Source organism: Magnolia sinica, chromosome 1 (assembly GCF_029962835.1).
Source record: "Magnolia sinica isolate HGM2019 chromosome 1, MsV1, whole genome shotgun sequence".
Classification (NCBI taxonomy): domain Eukaryota; kingdom Viridiplantae; phylum Streptophyta; class Magnoliopsida; order Magnoliales; family Magnoliaceae; genus Magnolia; species Magnolia sinica.
In genome coordinates, this window is record NC_080573.1 from 140,194,164 (window position 1) to 140,211,278 (window position 17,115).

General features: G+C 41.0%; 1 protein-coding gene across 1 annotated transcript; it reads left to right on the plus strand.

The window, feature by feature from the left end:
- Positions 1 to 3,404: 3,404 nt before the first annotated feature.
- LOC131249944 ((RS)-norcoclaurine 6-O-methyltransferase-like) lies at positions 3,405 to 6,732 on the plus strand. Its single transcript, XM_058250672.1, has 2 exons — positions 3,405 to 4,199; positions 6,439 to 6,732. The coding sequence occupies exons 1-2, from the start codon at positions 3,438 to 3,440 to the stop codon at positions 6,730 to 6,732; spliced, it is 1,056 nt and encodes a 351-aa protein (XP_058106655.1). The 5' UTR covers positions 3,405 to 3,437.
- The last annotated feature ends 10,383 nt before the right edge of the window (positions 6,733 to 17,115 follow it).

Sequence of the window (17,115 nt, forward strand, 5' to 3'; positions counted from 1 at the left end):
ATCCAAACTTCGTCACTTTGTCTACTAAACCCCGTCACTTTGTATTGCAACCCCATCACTTTGTCTACTGAACCCCGTCACTTTGTATTGCAACCTCGTCACTTTGTCTAGTGAACTTCGTTACTTTGTACTGCAACCCATTCATTTTATCTACTGAACTTCATCACTTTGTACTGCAACCCCGTCACTTTGTGAACTTCATCACTTTGTATTGCAACCCCGTCACTTTGTCTACTGAACTCCATCACTTTGTACTGCAACATCATCACTTTGTCTAATGTACCCCGTCACTTTATGCTACAACCTCGTCAATTTGTCTATTGTACCCCGTCACTGTGTGCTGCAATCTTGTTACTTTGTCTAGTGAACCCTGTCACTTTGTACTGCAACCTCGTCACTTTGTCTACTGAACCCCGTCACTTTGTAATGTAACCTCGTCACTTTGTCTATTGTACCCCATCACTTTGTACTACAACCTGGTCACTTTGTCTACTGAACCCCGTCACTTTGTACTACAACCTCGTCACTTTGTCTAGTAAACCTCGTTACTTTGTACTACAACTTCGTCGCTTTGTCTAGTAAACCCCGTCACTTTGTACTACAATCCCATTACTTTGTCTAGTGAACTTCGTCACTTTGTCTAGTGAACCCCATAACTTTGTACTGCAACCCTGTCACTTTGTCTACTGAACCCCATCACTTTGTACTGCAACATCGTCACTTTGTCTACTGTACTCGTCACTTTGTTTACTGAACCCCATTACTTTGTACTGCAACATCGTCACTTTGTCTACTGTACCCAGTCACTTTGTACTGCAACTTCGTCACTTTGTTTACCTTACCTCGTCACTTTGTGAAGTACCCCGTCACTTTGTAATGGGGTTTTACTAGACAAAGTGATGGGGTTAAGTAGGGTTACTGGACAAAGTGATGGGGTACAGTACACAAAGTGACTGGGTACAGTAGACAAAGTGACAATGTTGCAATACAAAGTGACTGGGTACAGTAGACAAAGTGACGATGTTGCAGTACAAAGTGACGGGGTTGCAGTACAAAGTGACAGGGTTCACTAAACAAAGTGACGAGGTTCAATAGACAAAGTGACGGGGTTGCAGTATAAAGTGACGGGGTACAGTAGACAAAGTGACGAGGTTGCAGTATAAAGTAATAGGGTTCAGAAGATAAAGTAACGAGGTTGCAGTACAAAGTGACGGGGTTCACTAGACAAAGTGATGAGATTGCAGCACAAAGTGACGGGGTACAGTAGACAAAGTGACGAGGTTGTAGCATAAAGTGACGGGGTACAATAGACAAAGTGACGATGTTACAGTACAAAGTGACGGAGTTCAGTAGACAAAGTGACGAGGTTGCAGTACAAAGTGACGGGGTTTACTAGACAAAATGACGAGGTTGCAGTACAAAGTGACAGAGTTCAGTAGACAACGTGACGAGGTTGCAGTTCAAAGTGACGGAGTTCAGTGACAAAGTGACGAGGTTTGGATTGGATTCAGTCGTAATAAATGGTGGGTGTGACTCTCTCCACTGTTTTCTATGGTGGGGTCCACTAGAATTTTGGATTTGATTTATTCTTTGGCTCATGCCCTAAAATGATCTCTCCAAATGGATGGACAATGTGGATACAAAACATACATCATAGTGGAACCCATATAAATGGGTGACATCACTTCCCCACCATGATATATGTGTTTCATCCATTCCGTTAATCTATTTTTACATATAATTTTAGGGGTTGATCCCAAAAATGAGAGGGATATAAATCTCATATGGACCACACCACAGGAAAACAATGGTGATTGGATATCCATCATTAAAGTCCTCCTAAGGCCCACTGTATTAATTATTTGACGTCCAATCTATTGGTTTGGTCATAAAGACCCAAGTGAAGGAAAAATCAAAGATCAGCTTGATCCAAAACTTTTATGGTCCCTAAAAAGTTTTTAATGGTCAACATTTATTCAACATTGTTTCATGTAATGTGGTCCACTTGAGATTGGGTTATACCTCATTTTTGGTCTCAGACCATAAAATGATCTAGAAAAATAGATGGACGGCATGGATGAAACACATACATCATGGTGGGCCCACGAGCACCAAGTGGCAGGGGAGTAGCCAAATACGTTTCCAATGGAAACCGTGTACGCGAATTCACTGGAGGAAAGCCTTTTGCATGAAGTTCCAACGCTGGATGTATGGTGGGGTCCACCGTGATGTTTATAAGAATTCCAATCCATTCATCCATTTTTAGAGCTCATTTTAAGACATGTAAACAAAAATTAGGATGATCAAAAACTCAACTGGGCCATACAAGATGAAACAGTGGAGAAAGAAATTCCTACCATTGAAACCTTCCTGGGCCTCTTGATGTTTATATGCCATCCAAACTGTTTAAAAGGTCATTTTTACTAGGATGAAGTGAAAATACCAAAATATTAGACTGATGCAAAACTTTTGTGGCCATATAAATATTTCAACGGTGGACACTAAATCCCCACTGTTTCCTCTCGTGTGGCCCATTTGAGTTTTGTATATTCATTAGTTTTGGTATGATGTCCTAAAATGATATCTAAAAATGGATGAACGGATTAGATTTATCACAAACGTCGCAATAGGCCCATCTAGAATCATTACGCAGGATCTTACTGCAAAAGGCTTTGGCAGGAAATATACGTCTAAAACGTGAAATCGGATTGCGTACTGAGTCCTGAGTAAACTCTATTGGGCCCATTATGAATTCATGTGGTTTATCCACGCCGTCCATTCATATTTTCAGATCATTTTAGGAGTTGAGCCCAAAACTAAAGTATATCAAAAGCTCAAGTAGACCATACCAAAGGAAACAGTGGAAGTACTGATTTTCACCATTAAAGTGTTTCTAAGCCACCAATTATTTTTATTTTTCATCCAAACTGTTCATAAGATCACAAAGACACAGATGAATGGAAAAAACAAATATCATCTTGATATAAAACTTCCGTGGGCCCCAAAAACTTTTCAACAGTAGAATTCAATCCCCAAAAACTTTTCAACCGTAGAATTCAATTCACACAGTTTCAGGTGGTGTGGTCCACTTGATCTTTGGATATGATTAATTTTTGTGGTAAAATCCTAAAATTAGATGATAGAAGAGATGGATGGAGTTGATATAATGCAGGAATGACAATAACAGCGGGCTCCACAGACTTTACTCATTATGTTTACCGTACTGAGGTACTCAGTGCGCAAACCGCTTCAGTTTAACGTCTCCGTTACGGTTCTTATTAAATGTATTTTTTAATATATTTAAAAAATTAATGACGTGGCACTTACAATGACGTTGACCAATGAAAACGCTGGAGGCAGGGAGTTCCTGCCTCCGGGAGGCAGAGGATCCGCACTCTTTAAGTACGGTACACCAACGGGAGAGGAGGAAGTAAGAAATGGAGAATGTTAAGAGAGAAGAGCTAGTGGGCCAAGCAATTGCGTGGAACCATTCATTGGGAGCCATTGATTCCTTCGTCCTCAAATGTGCGGTCGAAACCGGAATACCTGAGCTGATCCACGGCCATGGGCGGCCCATAACACTATCTCAACTCGGTGCCTCACTTCCTACTCCTTGCACCAACCTCGACGTCCTCCGTCGGATCATGCGCTACTTGGTACACATGCAGCTCTTCACCGTCCAAAATGAAGGGTCCGATGAGAGGGAGGAATCATACGGGTCAACCTCGGCCACCAAATTCATCCTCATCAACGAGGAGAAGAGCATAGTACCGTTGTTCAAACTCCAGATGCACGAGAAATGCTTAGCTGCATGGCATACATTAGGATCTTGTATGCAAGGGAAGGCCGGTATGTCTGCCTTCGAGAGAATGTATGGAGAGAGCCTGTGGGCCTATGCTTCTAAGCATCCAGATCTCAACGGCATCTTCAATAACGCAATGGCTGGTGGGGCCCGATCAGTGGTGCCAGCCATGATCGACGGCTATGGAGATGTGTTCCAAGGGTTAACGTCTTTGGTGGACATAGGAGGCGGCATTGGCACGAACCTACAGTCCATTGCCAAGGCATTTCCCCACATAAAGTGCACCGTACTAGATCTTCCTCATGTGGTAGAGACAGCACCCAGCTGCCCAGAAGTGGAGTTTGTTGCCGGTAACATGTTCTCTTTCATACCCAAGGCCGACGCTGTTATGCTTATGGTAACGTTTCATTCTCTTCTTTTAAGAGCACTTAAAAACTCGCTGAATTGACTCTGGTCTTGCCTAGATCGTTCGTTGGATCTCCGTTTAGCTCACTATTATTGGATCAGATTTTTTTAATCAAATCATTTGGCCGAGTTTGCACGAAAATCAGATGAGTCAACTCGACAGTTTGAGAGTTGGGTGTATAAATATATTATTAAAACTCTTAAAAATTTGAAAATTTACAGATAACTACGTAATTAATATGGAATTTACGTTTTGGTATTTTTTCAGAAAGGTTTTCCAACAGATACCATCGATCGATATAATTGTTATTCCACCACCGTTCTTTACACCTTTTTTTTAAAAATAAATAAATAATAATAATAATAAATTTTAAAAAAATTTATTTTAATTATGGCCGGTTAGGTGGCCATGTGGGCAAATGAGTCACGCACTGAGATGCTTATGTAAAATCCATTCCTACCACTAAGTGCATCATGTCATTTTAAGCTAAGGGCCCAAAATCATCCTATCCATGATCTAGGTGGATCTAGAGGTGTACATGAGTCGAACCGAGTTGAGCTTGGCACAACTCGACTCAGCTCAGCTACTTGCTGACCTCAGGTCAAACTCGGCTCGGCTCGGTCCTCGAGCCTGACTGGCCAGCTTAGCTCGGGCCAGTTCGAGCCGAGTTCGAGCCAAGATCAAACCGAGTTTGTCTTTGCAACATTTTCACAAACACATGAACTGCACCTTCAAAATCTCACTATATGTACAACAGTAGGAGTGGTTTTATAGGTATTTCATCAAACACCTTATAAACAACATAAAAATCAAGAAAAAGAAAGGAATTTGTTTCATATACATACCTTCCTTGCCAACACCCACACTTCGTTGAGTCATTACATCAAACACTTGGTGAGCAACAACAATATCAAAGTAACTGAGTCACCGAACTGGTTCGATTCGAGTTCGATTCGTGTTGGGTTCGATCCGAGTTGAGTCAAGCTTGGGCAAGCTCGAACTCTTTTCAAAATTTTAATTTTCTAGCTCAAAAAATCAGCTCGACTCCGAACTCAATTTCGAACCGTGTCAAATCCAGCTTTTTCGAGCCGAGTCGAGTCGAGCAAGCTAATCGAGCTAACTCTGCTCGTGTACAGCCCTATATGGATCACATGATTGGAGGCTGTGTACATGCAACATTCACCCTTTAAACTAATTCCCTTGTATGGCTCACTTGAATCACGAATGGACTTCAGTTTTAAGCCCCATGTCTAAAATTTTGAATGTCATCTAATGGTGGATTTCATATAATCATCATATTGGGCTTAGTGAAAATCAAGGTTAACTGGCATTGCACATTTAACGGTCAGAATAGATGTTACGTAAAAAGCATGATGCCCCACCAAAAATTGCCGGACTTTATAGAGTATTCAAGGGAACTGTGTAGGATGCCCCTTTGGATTTTGAAAGGCCAGTTGTGATACTTATGTACTGACCATTATATATTATAATTTGTTGCAATGTAATTGAACCTCATCATTACTGACCGCATTTAATGCAGCAGTTTTGACACCATCAGTGATGACATTGGCCAAATCCCTCCACGTGGCAAGCAGGGATATAGATTCTTAGTAAAATATTAGGCCAAAATTTATTTTTTTTTTACCTCTTGTTAGCCTGCCAAAGAAACCAGTTGAGAAAGAAGTCCGCCCTTACTTATAAAGGGACTCATCAAGATAATTGTATGAAATCTTATCTAATCATTAAATTCAACATAAATATTTAGGCTTGTATGCCAAAAATCATATCCATGTATTCAATTCATGAACGCCACACTAATGGAAGTAGTTTGGAGGCCGAGTGTTGCCTTGTACAATTTTTCCAATTATCTGGTACACTTAAGACCAAATGGAGCTGATTTTTGTTAAAGTACATGATATACATTGATACACTTGGCAATCTTGATAGATTTTTTATATCAACATTACAGTGGATCCACCCTAGCCACAACGCATTTTCTCACATGACCCTACAACCCATTTGCTCACATGGCCCTTACAGTAGTTTTTCTTTAATTCAAAAAAGAAAAAAGAAAAAAGAAAAAAGAAAAAAACATGCTTAACACACTCTCTCTGATGGTTAAGATAATTCGTTTGGCAGCACAAGCCACAATTTAAATGTCCAGATTTATTGGACAATGTATGCATAAATCTAGATACAGTGGCCTCATCCATGTTTTTTATGCTTGCAGTGGGTACTACACAACTGGGGCGATGAGGATTGTGTGAAGATCTTAAAGATATGTAAGGATGCCATAGATGCAAAGAGTGGTAAGGTTATCATAGTCGACATTATCATAGGTGTTGATGATCCGCAGGAGCTTGAACATGTGAGGCTAGCAACGGACATGATAATGCTGGCCAAGACGGGAGGAAAAGAAAGGAATGAAAAGGAGTGGAGGAGACTCTTATCTGATGCTGGATTCAATCAATGCAAGATAACACCCATCAAAGCCCTCGAATCTGTAATCGAAGCACGTACTTAATCACTTCGTGTGTGCACGTACCAACTTGTTCATGACATACGAATAACTGGTGTGAATCTCGCCATGCGCACGTCCCATATGTCCAGTACACGTGCTAGGTTGGCACATGTCAAGTCATCGTAGAAGTGCAAACAATGTAATAAAATGTAGTGTGTTCTTTTTTTGCCAAGACGGGGCTGTATAGCCTTTTTTTAATATTATTATTATTAATTAAAAGTGTGAGCAGGCCACCTTTAATATTATTAATTCCAAGAACGGACTGTACATTTTTTTGGAGCAGGCTCCGTAAAAAATCAATGGGGCATCACTAATCACATGAAGGAAACAAATATAAAATCCATTCATCTAAAAAAATACCAAACGGCTTACAGGACAAAAATATGTAGACAGCTCGCTGTCCGACAAGACAGCATGGATCCCGGAACACCAAAACAAAAAATGTGGGCTTACTAGGGCACTGCATCGCTACAAACCGGCCTCTGTGCCACTGAAAATCCAGCTCTAGAGGGACATTGTTACAAAACAAACAGGTTCAAAACAAGCAACCATTCATACCCTAGTTCAAATCAGAAATTTTAAAAAAATAATAATAAATCTCTAATTTTTTATTTTATTTTATTGGTTAGCACGTTAGCACACACCCCATGGTTACACCCCACTTGGGTGTTGATACCATGACAGTGTTCAAATGAGTTTATCTACTCAGTCTACCACTTAAGCTATGGATTAGCGTGTTTAAAAAATAAATTAAAGTCTCCAACTTACTTGAGAGATTCATGGTTGGCACCTTTGAAATTTCTAATTGATTAACTGTGATTTTTTAAATATTAATTCTTGTTTTCAATTATATTTAATAAACATAAAATGGCTAATTTGTTGATATATGACCGTTTATTACTTTTCACCGTTATCATTCCAATAAATGGCCACCATTCTGATTGTATGTTAATCAAATGTGTAATTTTTGGTTTACGGTGCATTTAGACTCATGCATAAGTTAGACCGTTTAATCTAAATTACTTACATATTCCGCGTATGCAATCTCTGAGTAACTTAAAGATACATGTGTATTATCTGTCATACCCTGTAGAGTATATTTTTCTCTAAAGATATTGCACCCTTGTATGGGGCCCGCATAGCAGTGTTGGCCGCCATCCAGAAGATAACGTAACGTAATAAACAAAAACATGAAAAAGGAAAAGAACAGCACTTCCATCTAGAAGATGATAATATGTAATAATAAAAAAAATTAAAAAAACAAAAAAGAGGAAAAGAACAATAAATCCCTCTAGAAGATGACATTTTGTAATAAACAAAAAGCCAAAAACCAAAAAAGAAAACAGAAAAAAAAAAGGAGTTATTTGATTGATACTCAGGCTGCAGATGTTTCATACACAGGCACTCATAAATTATCCATGTAGCATATATTAAGTGAATAAAACTGACTCGATTGCGCATCCCACCGTCTCTAATTCATAATCCCAAGATCAGGTTGGCTGAGTAAACCTAACATGACGCAGGGATGAACGTGATGAGGATAACTACTCCGAATCCACGGAGTTTCTCTGGACTCCTCACAGAGACTTCTCGAATCCACAAGGAAAGAAAGCAGAAAATAGAAATAAATTCTAATAAATTCGAAATTGATTAATTCATGAATAATAACGAGTTCACAACCCTTTAAATAGGGCTACCAAGCAATGGGAAAGAAATTAGAAGCAAACTACAACTCAAACTCTTAGAATCCGCGACTTACTATAAATAGTAAACTTACTATTTATAGACGGTCGTGATGTCTACTAGTGCGCAAGGTTTTCGGCCAAAAATAGTAAGTGTCCTATTTGGCTTCACCAAACTATTCTCCTAATTATTCTAAGCTCTTTTCACGTTGGGCGCAACTCCTAACGCCTGACGGATGAAGAGTTATAATCAAACTAAAACTTACTATTTATAGTAAAAACGAAATTAAAACAGGGAAACGACCGTCAATCCAGGGGTTTTTTGCAATTCCGGGCTGCGCAACCCGGCGTAGCAGGGTTGGTTGGCTTCAGTAGCTCGTTCTACCCCAAAATCATATATTTTACGTCAGATAACTCATTCCGGATTGCAAGATACGCCCGATTTAAAGTTCGATGGTCTAGATCACTTCTGTCGTCGACCGGGCCTTTTCTGATCCATCTTGGCCATGTAATTGTTTGCGAACCGCTCTACATCAGTCTCCTCCACTTCAAAAGAACTCGCCTTCGAGTTCTCGTCATGCTCTGGTTCATGATACTCGGTCAGGTCCGCGACATTGAAAGTCTGTGAGATTGTCATGTCATCTGGAAGATCAACAATATAAGCGTTATCATTAATCTTTCGGATGATTGGGACGGGTCCAATCTTCTTATTTTTCAACTTGTTGTACATCCCGGTCGGAAATCTCTCTTTGCGCAGATGGACCATAACGCGGTCGCCCACCTCGAACACTTTTTGTCGCCGATGCTTGTCCGCTTGTTCCTTGTACTTCTCGTTCGAGGCATGTAGCTTGGTCTGCACTTCTGCATGGATGCCCATGATCTTGTCTGCCATATGTTTTGCTGCAATGCTCGTGCCTGGGTGCTTGGGCAGAGGGACCAAGTCAAGTGTATGGCGAGGCACTCGTCTGTATATAATCTGGAATGGTGATCTCCCTGTTGAGCGGTTCACCATGTTGTTGAATGCAAACTCTGCTTGAGACAAGGCCAAATCTCACTGCTTCGGTTTTTCTCCTGAAATACAGCGAAGGAGGTTTCCCAACGTGCGATTCACAACTTCGGTCTGCCCATCAGTCTGTGGGTGGTAAGCACTGTTGAATTGAAGTCGTGTATCGAATCGATTCCATAAAGTCCGCCAAAAGTGGCTAATGAACTCCCTGAAAAAGTAATGGTCTTGGGGACCCCGTGTAGCCGTACGACCTCCCTGAAAAATAAATTTGCCACGTGTGTTGCATCGAGGGTCTTCTTGCATGGGATAAAGTGCACCATCTTAGAGAAACGATCTACCACCACGAACACCGAATCCATGCCACGTTGTGTTCGTGGGAGACCAAGCACGAAGTCCATTGATAAATCCTCCCAAGGACCATCAGGAACGGGTAACGGGGTGTAGAGGCCCGTATTCTGAGATTGCCCCTTAGAGGTCTGACAAACATGACAACGTTGTACGGCTTTTCCCACATCACGTACTAACTGCGGCCAGTAATACCGCTCTTCCACAAGAGCTCGCGTCTTGTCTCGCCCCAGGTGTCCACCAAGGCCACCTCCATGTAGCTCCTGAATAATCTGCTCCCTCAGAGAACTTTGGGGGATGCACAATCGATTCCCTTTGAAGTGAAAATCGTCCTGTATATGAAGGTCACTGGGGTGACCTTCTTGACACTTCATCCAAGAATCTCTGAAGTCCTCATCCTCCGCATACAGCTCCTTGAGACAGTCGAAGCCGACTACCTCGTTGCTCATTGTTACTAGTAGTGATGCCCGACGGCTAAGTGCATCAGCCACCTTGTTCTGCTGCCCTGACTTGTGCTTCAGAACGAACGTGAATTCCTGTAAAAACGCAACTCATCTAGCATGCACACGATTCACGTTAGTCTGACTATTAATAAACTTTAATGCTTGATGGTCAGTGTACAAAACAAACTCTCTTTGAATCAGATAATGCCGCCAATGTCGCAGCGCCTGAACAACTGCGTACAACTCAAGCTCATAAGTCGACCACTTCTTTCGGGCTTCGCTGAGCTTCTCACTGTAGAATGCCTTCCTGTGATAATACTCCTCCACTTCCGACATATGAAGCGTCACACTCAACCTCAAACAATTTGTCGAAATTAGGAAGCACCAAGACCGGTGTTGTAGACAAACGATGCTTGATCTCATGAAAGCTCTTATCAGCTTTATCGGTCCACTGGAACGGTCCTTTTTTCATGCAATCTGTTATAGGCGTGACTATGGTGCTAAAATCTCGCACAAATCGACGATAGAAAGTCGCCAACCCGTGAAAACTCCTCACCTCATGAATGTTTGTCGGGATCGGCCATTCCCTAATAGCTCGCACATTTTCATCGTCCACACGAATGCCTGTGGACGTTACAACAAATCCTAGAAACAATAGGCTGTCAGTTAAAAAACTACATTTCTTCAAGTTGAGGTACAACTTGTTAAGTTGTAGGACCTGTAGCACCTGCCTGAGATGTTTCCTGTGCTCTGCCTCATCCTGGCTATATATCAATATGTCATCAAAATATACTATCACAAATCGGCCAGTGAACGGTTTTAGAACTTGATTCATTAAACGCATAAAAGTACTTGGTACGTTCGATAGGCCGAAGGGCATGACCAGCCACTCATACAACCCTTCCTTGGTCTTGAATGTCGTTTTCTACTCATCACCGGATCAAATACGAATCTGATGGTACCCGCTCCTTAGATCTAGTTTAGAGAACACCTTGGCCCCTTCTGACATATCGAGCATGTCGTCCAACCGTGGTATTGGGAACCGGTATTTGATGGTAATTTTGTTGATTGCTCGGCTGTCGACACACATGCAACAGCTTCCATCTTTTTTTGGCGTTAATAATGCTGGTACGGCACATGGGCTCATGCTCTCTCTCAAGAGACCCTTACGGATCAATTCCTCCACTTGCCCCTGAAGTATCTCACACTCTTTCGGACTCATCCAATAATGAGGGCGATTGGGTAGGCTAGCCCCAGGGACGAGGTCTATGTGATGTTGGATGTCCCTCATGGGAGGCAATCCATCAGGTAAATCCTCAGGCCAGACTTCTTTGAATTCGTTTAGCAACAGTCTTAAACTTGGAGGTATGTTTGAGGGTTCCTCTTCCTCGCCCTTCACCACTACAGCGTATACCTCGCCGGTTTCCTTGGATTCTTCCATAAAATCCCGAATGGTCAAGAGGGAACTCCCCTCCACTTTAGAGGCTTCAGGATGGTTCTCTGGTGCCATAGGGGCAAGGATTATTTTTCGACTATCCTTGACAAATACGTAAACATTATCTCGTCCCCGATGGGTCGTATCACGGTCCGACTGCCAGGGTCGACCGAGTAACATATGACAAGCTTCCATATCGACCACGTCACAAAGTATTTGATCTTTATAATTTTTGCCAATTGAAAATGAGATAGTGCATTGTTCAGTTACCTTGGTCTCATTCACCTTTTTTATCCAGCCAATTGAGTACGGGGAAGGATGTTTCATCGTTGGTAGCCGCAACTTGTTCACCATCACTCTTGAAACGATGTTCTCGCTACTACCACTATCTATGATCACATCACAGACCTTTCCATTGACGGTGCACCGAGTACGAAATATATTGTGTCGTTGTGGATGTAATTCCTTTCGTGGGGCATACAGCAATCGCCTCACAACTAGAAATTCGCCACGATCCTCGTCCGTCATTTCATCGTCACCTGCTATTTCTTCAATGATTTGTTCATGTTCATCAAAGCGATAGTCTTCCTCTACGGCCTCATCTTCAGTGCCCCCTTCGTTTATAGTCAAGTGTGCTGCGGGACGTTGAGGACAAGTGTTTGATAAGTGGCCTGGTTGGCCACAGCGGTAACAATTGTTCGACCTTGGCTGAGCATAAGGATTTGGAATCCTACTCGGACTCGTTGTTGTAGGTGCTGCACGTTGAAGATCTAGATGGACTGCATCCTGTATCACGGTTTGCGGTTATAGGAAGTTGAGCTCTGGGTCTTTTCCTCGTGGCGGCACTGGATTCTGCGTGGGACCCGTCATGGGGGTCGAGTTGAAGGATATGGACGGCGGAGCTCTTGCAAGTTGTGTTTATGCCCACCTGCCAATTGAATCGCTTCATCCACGATACTGGGTACATTTGAACTCGGTCTTGAATTGTTGGCCGCAACCCACCTATAAATCGCGCCACCTTCTGTGACTCGATTCTGACAGATCGTTTCGTGTAGCCACCGTTGGAATTCTTCAGTGTAATCTGGTATGGCTCCTTAGCCATAATTTTGATATTGCTGGAATAATATCTGCTCATAATCACTGGGGAGAAATCGAGATCGAAGAAGACGTCTCATCCGTGGCCATGATGAGATAGGCGCCTTGTTCTGGCGAGCTCGTGAGAATTGTAATTGTTCCCACCATGCAGAAGCACCAGATTTTAATTTAAACGCTACCAATTTTACCCTTTTATGATCTGGCACGTCCATATAATCAAAATATCTCTCTACTTCGGCTAGCCAATCGAGAAAATCTTCTATACGTAATAAACCATTAAAACTAGAAAGTTCAGCCTTACCTCGATAGTCTCTTTCAGCACGATCTAGATAATCACCTCCATGGATTAGTCGTCGCACAAAACCCTCATTAAGGTCCTCGTCGCTAGAACTTGAATCATCTGGTGTAGCCCTGCGGTTTGCCACTGGTAGTGCTCTACGAAAATCGGGGTTGTGTCGTACAGCAACCATGGGTGGTGGAGCCACCACGGGTGGTGAAGCACCGCCTAGGACTCGGGGCGGAAGTAGCGCATCCGCAAGACGGTCGAGAGTTGCCTGCAGCCCTTGTATGGTCAACTGACTCTCCCGGTGGAAAGCTTCCATTCTTTCCAAAAGATAACGAATCTCTAGATCACCGTCCACAGGATTTTGATTCATACCTTCGTTGTTTGCCATCGACCCGAGGGGAATCCTCGCTTTGATACCAATTGACGCAGGGATGAACGTGATGAGGATAACTACTCCGAATCCACGGAGCTTCTCTGGACTCCTCATAGAGACTTCTCGAATCCACAAGGAAAGAAAGCAGAAAATAGAAATAAATTCTAATAAATTCGAAATTGATTAATTCATGAATAAAAACGAGTTCACAACCCTTTAAATAGGGCTACCAAGCAATGGGAAAGAAATTAGAAGCAAACTACAACTCAAACTCTTAGAATCCGCGACTTACTATAAATAGTAAACTTACTATTTATAGACGGTCGTGATGTCTACTAGTGCGCAAGGTTTTCGGCCAAAAATAGTAAGTGTCCTATTTGGCTTCACCAAACTATTCTCCTAATTATTCTAAGCTCTTTTCACATTGGGCGCAACTCCTAAAGCCTGACGGATGAAGAGTTATAATCAAACTAAAACTTACTATTTATAGTAAAAACGAAATTAAAACAGGGAAACGACCGTCAATCCAGGGGTTTTTCGCAATTTCGGGCTGCGCAACCCGGCGTAGCGGGTTGGTTGGCTTCAGTAGCTCGTTCTACCCCAAAATCATATATTTTACGTCAGATAACTCATTCCGGATTGTAAGATACGCCCGATTTAAGGTTCGATGGTCTGGATCACTTCTGTCTTCGACCGGGCCTTTTCTGATCCATCTTGGCCATGTAATTGTTTGCAACCCGCTCTACATCATAACATTACTTGTAGAAACAAGATCGATGGATATTTTTTATACATCTCCACGAATCCGATAGTCAGATGATAGGAAAAAATAATAATCTTAGTTTTGGTTCATAATACATCTACACTAGATATCATAATTTGGATGGCTTAATTTAGCAAAGTTCTTCAAAAACGAGGGGAAAGAAAAAACAGTTCCATAAAAAAATAATTTATTTAATAAACATAAAATGGCTAATTTATTAATTATATAGAGAAGAGTTTTGATGAGTTTCAAACTCTTCTGCCCTCTGCATTATAAAATAGGGCTACGTCCCTAATCTAACACTACCAACAAAAGTTACAGCTCCATCACAGATTCTATAAAGTGCGTTAGGAGAGGAAAACTCCAACAATTTATATTAGCAATGACGTCCTAACCAGGTACGCCCTATAGCCCTTTGACCTCCGTATCTGATGCACAGCTCTATCTATGCTATTCCACGCTAAGAAAATTAACAAAGAGTAGCCGGTTATACACCACCAGCATTTCCAAGGTCAAACATATGATACGCACTGGGACAGTAGCGTAAGTTTTGATGCCATGATATCAGCTATATACGTCTGCTGGCTAAGTCTCAGGTAGTTTGATGGACGCCGTTCACCAAACCTTAATAAACAAACTATACACTATGAGCTAAAGGACAATTAGTGTCCTTTCCCTCCCATTTAAATTCAAATGCATTGATTTTTCTATAAGATGTCATGTCTTATTGTTATGTATTTTATCTACACCTTCCATTGATTTTTCTATGACATGACTTCTTATAAAAAACAGCATCAATGGATGGCCGGGAAGATAAAATACATACATCAAGGATAAAATTATTAATTTTTATATAAGAAGTGTATAACATGACATCTTATAGAAAAAATAAATGGATGGACGGTGCAGATATCATACATACATCATGATGGCCCTACGGAGCTTTTCAAGCAGCACATACCAAAGTCCATGATGTGTGCTACACTAGGCGATCCAAGTCCGGTCACAGATGTAATAAGTGGATCAACAATATTTTCATACGATTTAATTAATGACATGGTCCACTTTTTTAGCGGACAAGATATTCTACAGATTTAACGCTAACTGGATTGTCGTGAGTGAAAGAAATGATTGTATGCGAGAGTAACATACAGCCGTTTGATGGATCCGATGATTTCGATTTCTTCTTTTCGGCCGTAAAAAGAAGCATAGGTGGACCACACCACAAAAAGCAGAAGGGATTGAATGCCTACAATTGAAAACTTCGGGGGGACCACACAAGTTTTGAATCAAGCTTATATTTGAATTAAGAAAGTTTCAACGGTAGATGTCATTGTCCCCACTACTTTTAGTGGTGTGGTCCACTTAAGCTTTAGATTTGCTTCATTTTTGGGTCATGCCTAAAATGATATCAAAAAATGAATGGCCTAAAATGATATCAAAAAATGAATGGATGGTGTGGATATAACACACACATTATAGTTGCCCACATAACTTGGTGACGTCAACACACCACCGAGGTTGGTGGGGGTGTAGCACACCGCACAAGCTGCTTCTGAGTGTATAGTGTGCAGGTATTGCGTCAATTGGGACAGTTCATTTAATGGGTCTTGCGGATGATAAATGATTCCCTATCATCACGATTATCAATGAATCCTAGCCATTGAATTGATGGCTATCAAATGGATGCTTAAAATATCATCTCCTCACTGTAGTTTTGGGTATTCTGAATTCCCCGTTGGGTCAGTAATTTGGACGGTTTGGATTCTCATAGCACTACCATGCAATGCTTGAGAATAGGTACACTTAGAGCACAAGATTTTGGAAATCCATACCACTGGTTACACGCTGGCTATATCTGTGAAGAATCCGGATCCTATGCTTGACACAAACATAAATTTCATGTTTTCCTACATCATGATTGGTCCACGTCATTATTAACATGGTCAGTTTGATGATGTGACCCAATCACACAAATAAAAATTTTCTATATGTGACGGGCAGATGATCAGGGTTCATATGTAAATATGCAATCTACTTTAAAAGGACGTTGCACCCTCATTTGACTTATTTGGATTTTATTATTTTTATTATTTTTATTTTTATTTTTATTCTTTTTACATGCTTGTTAGACATTCAATATCAAAATTTTCTAACCAATCATTTTTTCTATAAGTAATTTATTCTATCTCAGCTCTCCACATTACCTGCAAAAAGGCATGCGTCAAGATTATTTGAGCTGTCAAATCATTGTAATTTTTGGCATACATACCTACCTTCCATCTAGGAGTCCACTGGATCAATTGGCCATTGATCATGACATTTGCAGGTGCACTTCAGGTGACCACAATTCATGTAATATCTATGGAGAATGTCATGGCATAAAATAATTTCTTGTGAACCCAACCAACAACTGTTCTGATATATTTCACTTCAACTACTCACATCGATGGCTATCCAGTTAGTCTTAGCTTCTTACTGTGTTTGGTTGAGGCATCACCAAAAACATGGACAGTTCAAATCATCTGATCATCTTTGCATGTGGACCAAAGTGGGCCTGCATATATATATATATATATATATATATATATATATATATATATATATATATATATATATATATATATATATATGTTTGGTGATCCCAAGTTGCCATATAGTCGTGACGGACTTCGCACAATCATTGTGTATGCACAGATTTTTTTATTTCTAAGAAGTGCAGAAGAAAAGGCTTAAGGGTATTTTTGTCATTTAGAAAAATAAGTTACTTAATTTAATTGTCATTGGAGAAATCTCACCGAACTGCGGAAGGCACCGAATGAAAATTACCAAAACTGAAAAGGTATTTGATAAAAATGCTTGAAAGATAGTATCAATTTGTGAATTCTAAAATGATGAGTCAGTCTTTTGTGCGAAATTCTTGGTTGTGGTTGTATAGTACAGGTAACTTAGTTGCAT